At 59.2% G+C, this 4,691-nt stretch overlaps 1 protein-coding gene across 1 annotated transcript in view; it reads left to right on the top strand.

The window, feature by feature from the left end:
* Positions 1–2,602: 2,602 nt before the first annotated feature.
* Positions 2,603–4,691, top strand: part of VOLCADRAFT_97438 (uncharacterized protein) — a gene marked incomplete at both ends in the record, with an annotated part of 5,799 nt that continues 3,710 nt past the window's right edge. Inside the window, 4 exons of the mRNA XM_002956454.1 lie at positions 2,603–2,729; positions 2,807–3,087; positions 3,205–3,260; positions 3,450–4,559. Coding sequence (XP_002956500.1) covers positions 2,603–2,729; positions 2,807–3,087; positions 3,205–3,260; positions 3,450–4,559 — 1,574 coding nt within the window. The remainder of the gene's footprint in view (positions 2,730–2,806; positions 3,088–3,204; positions 3,261–3,449; positions 4,560–4,691) is intronic.

The following is a 4,691-nucleotide window of genomic DNA, read 5'->3' as shown; positions in this document are numbered from 1 at the left end:
ACTACAACGCCTAAAAGACACGGAGGAAAGGAAAACACCGCACATCAGCCCAGACTAGCGTCTAAAGGGGGTAATTGAGTTTCGGTGAGCCCGCATATGTTCCAATATCCTCGCCGCACGTGCGGGTTCCCATTGCATGGCCTCCAACATGCTCTGTTGATGACCGAATCCCTCTTCAGCACGAATATCATTACAGGCTTGGCATTCTATTAACAGGCGTTCACATCCTCAATTCGGCTATTAGTACCACAACAGTGGCAAAACCGCTGCCCCCTGGGGACGTGGTACTTGCCCCTTCATGCTCTGTTTGCCTCCAAAGCCCAGCAACATAAACGAAACTGCATTACCTTACTATATGCTAAACGAGGAATGAAAACCTTAGCATGTGTTGGCCACATGACGGCTGCGGCTCCCGAAAAGGGCAGCCCCATCCAGTGCTTATACTTCGCCACTGTGATCCATCTTCGTATTTGCTGAGCGCATCTGCCTGCTGCTGCTGTTCCCGGCTGCGTGGGTACCACACCACTGAAATGTCTGTGTCCGTATCCGCGCAGAGGCGATGGATCTCCGCCACTATGGGCAGGCAAGCGGCGTTGCCTTTCATCCCAACCATGCAGAATTCCGCCGGTTGGCTGTCCGTCTGGTATTGCACTGTCCGGCCGTACAACAGGTTCGGTGCCTGCTCTCGCAACCAGTGCAAGCTGTACAGCAGCGCCCGCAGTTCTCTTTCTGTGCTGCTAAAGTCATTCCACTGCAGCCGCTGGGTTTCCTGAGCTTTGAAGGGCACAAGCATGCGGCTGTTGGCGCCCAGTTCTTCTCCAGGTAAGAAGGCTGCGAAGGCCCTGTCTGAGGCGTCCCCGACTAGTTCCGTCGTCAGTCATAGGGCTGGTCCTTTCCGCCAGGTGGCTGTCCCGTTGCGCCTGCCCAGCAGCTCCATAAACAAGCCTGCCTGGTGTAGCACCTCCGCCGGGTCCCAAACCTCTTCGTCCCACGCCACGCCCCGGGCTACACGCCACACCATCCACGCTGACGGCGGGCGTCATGGCGATGATTTTGCCGGCCACCTGCGCCACCTGCCGCGCTGTTAGCCGTTTGCCTTCGAGCTGTGTGAGCAGCGTACGGAATCTAGCTAGCTTGTCGTCTGGTACTCTGAATGCTTGCGCCTCCGCATCCACCTCCATCCCCAAGAAACAGACTCGCCTTCTTGGGATCAGCTGGCACTTGGACAGGCTGAGGGTGAAGCCTAGGGCTGCCAGCAGCCGTACCACCGCCCCACACTCGTACTGTGCCGCGGCCTTCGACCCCGCGGCACCCATCTGGTCGTCTATCAGGAAAGACATGCGGACCCCTAGCTGCCGTAAAGGCTGGAAAACCTCGAGCTTCATGCTTGTGTACAAGTGGCAGGCCGGCGCCAGGCCGAACGGCAGGTGTGGCCAAAAAAGCGTCTGCCCCCGCCACCACATAGCCAGATATGTGTGCTCCCGTTCGTGGAGTGATAGCTGCCAGTACCCGCTCTTGTGGTCCGTGGTGTACAGCCAATCTTCCGGTAAGAGGTAGCTAGGGACATCTGCCAGTCGTTCATACTTCACAGGCCGGTACCTCAAGAAACAGTTAATGTACATCGGGTTAATACAGAGGCGCAGCTTTCCGTCTTTTTCCACTACCCGCAAGCCATTGATAACCGTGGGGGGGGGCGCGTCTGCTGGCCATTTCTGTATCACCCCTCGGTCTAGGCCTTTCTCAATTCGGCTGTAACAAACTCACTGTGCTGAGTCGCGCTGCGATGGTTAGGAAACTGCACGGCTCGCGGCCGGTCACCCGCCATGATAAAGTCTAGGTCGCAATCCGGCGCCGCGACCCGCAGCATTTCCCGCACTATAGCTAGCTTGCATCCCCGCTCCGGGGCTAGTTCTTGCCCTGGGTAGTCGCACGGCACCCACTCCAGCTGAATTCCGCCCTGCAGGTATCCCAGCCACCGTTTCTGTTTGTCCGTGAGGGGCCGGCCTTCGTTAGCTGCCTGAAAGAACACTCGCCACACTGCAACATGTAGACGTATCCTTCCTGGTTGGAAGTCTTCAGGATCTGGGAGCAAACAGACGACCTCTTCGAGAAACTCCTGTTCATCCCGCGGATCTACCGCGTCCTGTTGCCCCAGCCGCTGCAACCTCTGCCAGGCTTCCTGTAGCAGCTGGAGTGCCTCCCTGCCCCCAGTGTTGCGGGCACTCGCTTCCCAGGCTGGTGCTAGTCCTACGCCACTGGATTTCCGCCCTGTCGGCTGGTGACTCACCAACTGGTCTGGTCGTCTTCGCAAGGGTCATCTTCCAACGACAACAACTCGGTCGGATCCCTTCCGTCGCCATCCTGAGTGTCTGCCGGGTAACCCACGTCAGGTTTCCTGTCATCGTCCCTTGCCGTTCCCTGTGTGCTCTTAGTCGACCTGGTTAGCATAGGCCTCTGGGCTTGGGTCTCCTATAAACCGAATAATAACCGGTGGGGCGGGAAACAGGATAAGAGGGTCTTGGAGCTTACACTTAGGTGTCCAAAAGGCAGAGCTGCCCTCTTCCATACCAAGCTCCGCACCCTGCTGTCCCCAGCCCCTGAAATGGCAGTCATGAGCCGCCCGTCCAACACCTGGACCGCGGCAGGCTTTTATTCCAGCCGTTCCCACCGACAGAACCGGCCCACCAGCAGCTACGAGACCAGAACAGTCGTGTCGGCAGCTGCACGTGGTGCCTATTCGAGGCACACACGGAGGCCAATGTCGGGCGCGGGGCCACCGTGCGCTTCCGTGGCTACACCCAAGCAGTCAGCCAGCACTTCGTAAAGCGGAATGCAGGCAAGAGCCTGAAGGTCGGCGCCCGGGCTCTCAAGAAGACCCATCGGCATTTCGTCAGCGCGGGCAGTGTCATGCAGGCGATGTACAGGATGCTCCACCTTGGGACTCCACACAAGATCACGCAGAAGCAGTTCGATGAGGCGGCGCTCCAGACTGGGTGCAAGGGCCTGACTGCCTTTGCGGCCCTGCCGTACGTCGACCTGTCGTGCCTCTTCACCGTCTCCACCGGCCATGCCCTGCTGTTCGGAGTGGTCAGCGACTTTGTGGACTAGACGCTGAGGTTGCTCAAAGACATCAAGCCAGCAGACCCAGATGCCAAGCTGGTCATGTCTCGTGAAGCACGCCAGCGGGTCGCGGCCCGCGGCCAGTTCCTGGTCGTGACTTCGGACTTCGGGCGGCGGTACAAATGCATCATGCAGTACCGGTGAGCATGGCCAGCACTGGGCAGCCGGCCACACACGGGGGTCGCTAATAGCCGAGAAAGCAAATACGACCAGGGGCTTGCCTGAAAAAAAACACCTTCATCTGTCAGAGAGTTTGCTACTCTACCTATGTAATGTACTTCTTCTAGTTACACGGTTGCTCGCCACACTGCCCCCCTCCACCCATGCAGCAAGAGCTACCGCATGGAGGACTGGCTGCACTTCGTTGAGACGTTCTCCAGGTACATCTTCAAGGGGGACGTGCTGCCCGAGGCCTTGCGGGCCCTGTGTTGGAGCCTGTGCAGCACGGTCACGCACTACTTCTGGCCGCGGCCCCCCGACGAGACCCGTGAGCAGTTCCTGGTGGCAGCCAAGGCGGCTGCATGCAAGCTCAGAGCTTACACGACCAGGCTGGAGGAGTTGGAGGTGCCGGGCTACATGTTCACGGTCAACCTGCATATCTGTGTATGCCGGCTGTACGACCAGGAGTGCCAGCTTGGGTCCGCGGCAGGGTTCTCCGACCTGCCGGTGGAACGCATGATGCAGCAAATGAAGACGCAAGGCGGAAGGATGGTGTCACAGGCACCCGAGAAGCACTATGCGCAGTGGCTGTGCCTGATGTGGGCCTCCGAGTCGCTCACCGAGGCAGACCCCGCGACCGGGGCCAAACACACGACCAACCAGCAGCTTGAGAGGATGTTGGCACGGCGCGCAGTGAACACCGAGGCTGCCTGGTTTGATAAACCAGGAGCCAACGGTTACCTGCTTGGACGAGGCCACATGGTCTACCCGAGTCCAGAACGAGTGGCACAAGTCCGGGCAGCCATGGCGAGCCTAGTGCACTGGTATGCCCTGGCATTCGAGGATGTGGCTTCCTGGACATTGGGTCCCAGTGCGAGCTACGAACTGGACACGGACCGCCTGGATAGGGTTCTCATGTCTACACCACCCGACTGTCCCAAGGCCCGCTCCTTTTTGCGTGCAGAGGCACTCGACGAGGAGCAGTACTTCAGGGCTGAGTATGGGCGCCAGCAGCAGCGGACCTCCTGCTGGGCATGCTACCAGGCAGAAGTCGGCAACGAGACTCGGACGTATGCGGCCTACCTCAAGTACTTCGTCCACCTGCCCGCAGAAGATGGCGCTCAGGATGTCCGCTTCACTGTCGCAGATGTGTACTCGGGACAGGTGTTCAGCGGGGGGCTGGTGGTGGTCAACATGGCGGCCGCCCAGACAGTGAGGGCAGGCAGCCAGTGGGAGATGTGGCAGGACCTAGGGCTGCCGCTAAGTGAGCTGAAGGGCAAGTTCTGCACAGCCGCCCGGAGGGGGACCGAAAGGGGCTGATGTACTTCATGCCATACACACACTTCACCAACCGCTGAGCAACTGCAGCAATGAGGCCGATGGATGCACCCTTGTCTGGTTGACAACGAATG

Source organism: Volvox carteri, assembly GCF_000143455.1.
Source record: "Volvox carteri f. nagariensis unplaced genomic scaffold VOLCAscaffold_61, whole genome shotgun sequence".
NCBI classification, from domain to species: Eukaryota; Viridiplantae; Chlorophyta; class Chlorophyceae; order Chlamydomonadales; family Volvocaceae; genus Volvox; species Volvox carteri.
This window is presented reverse-complemented; position numbering and strand designations above follow the sequence as displayed.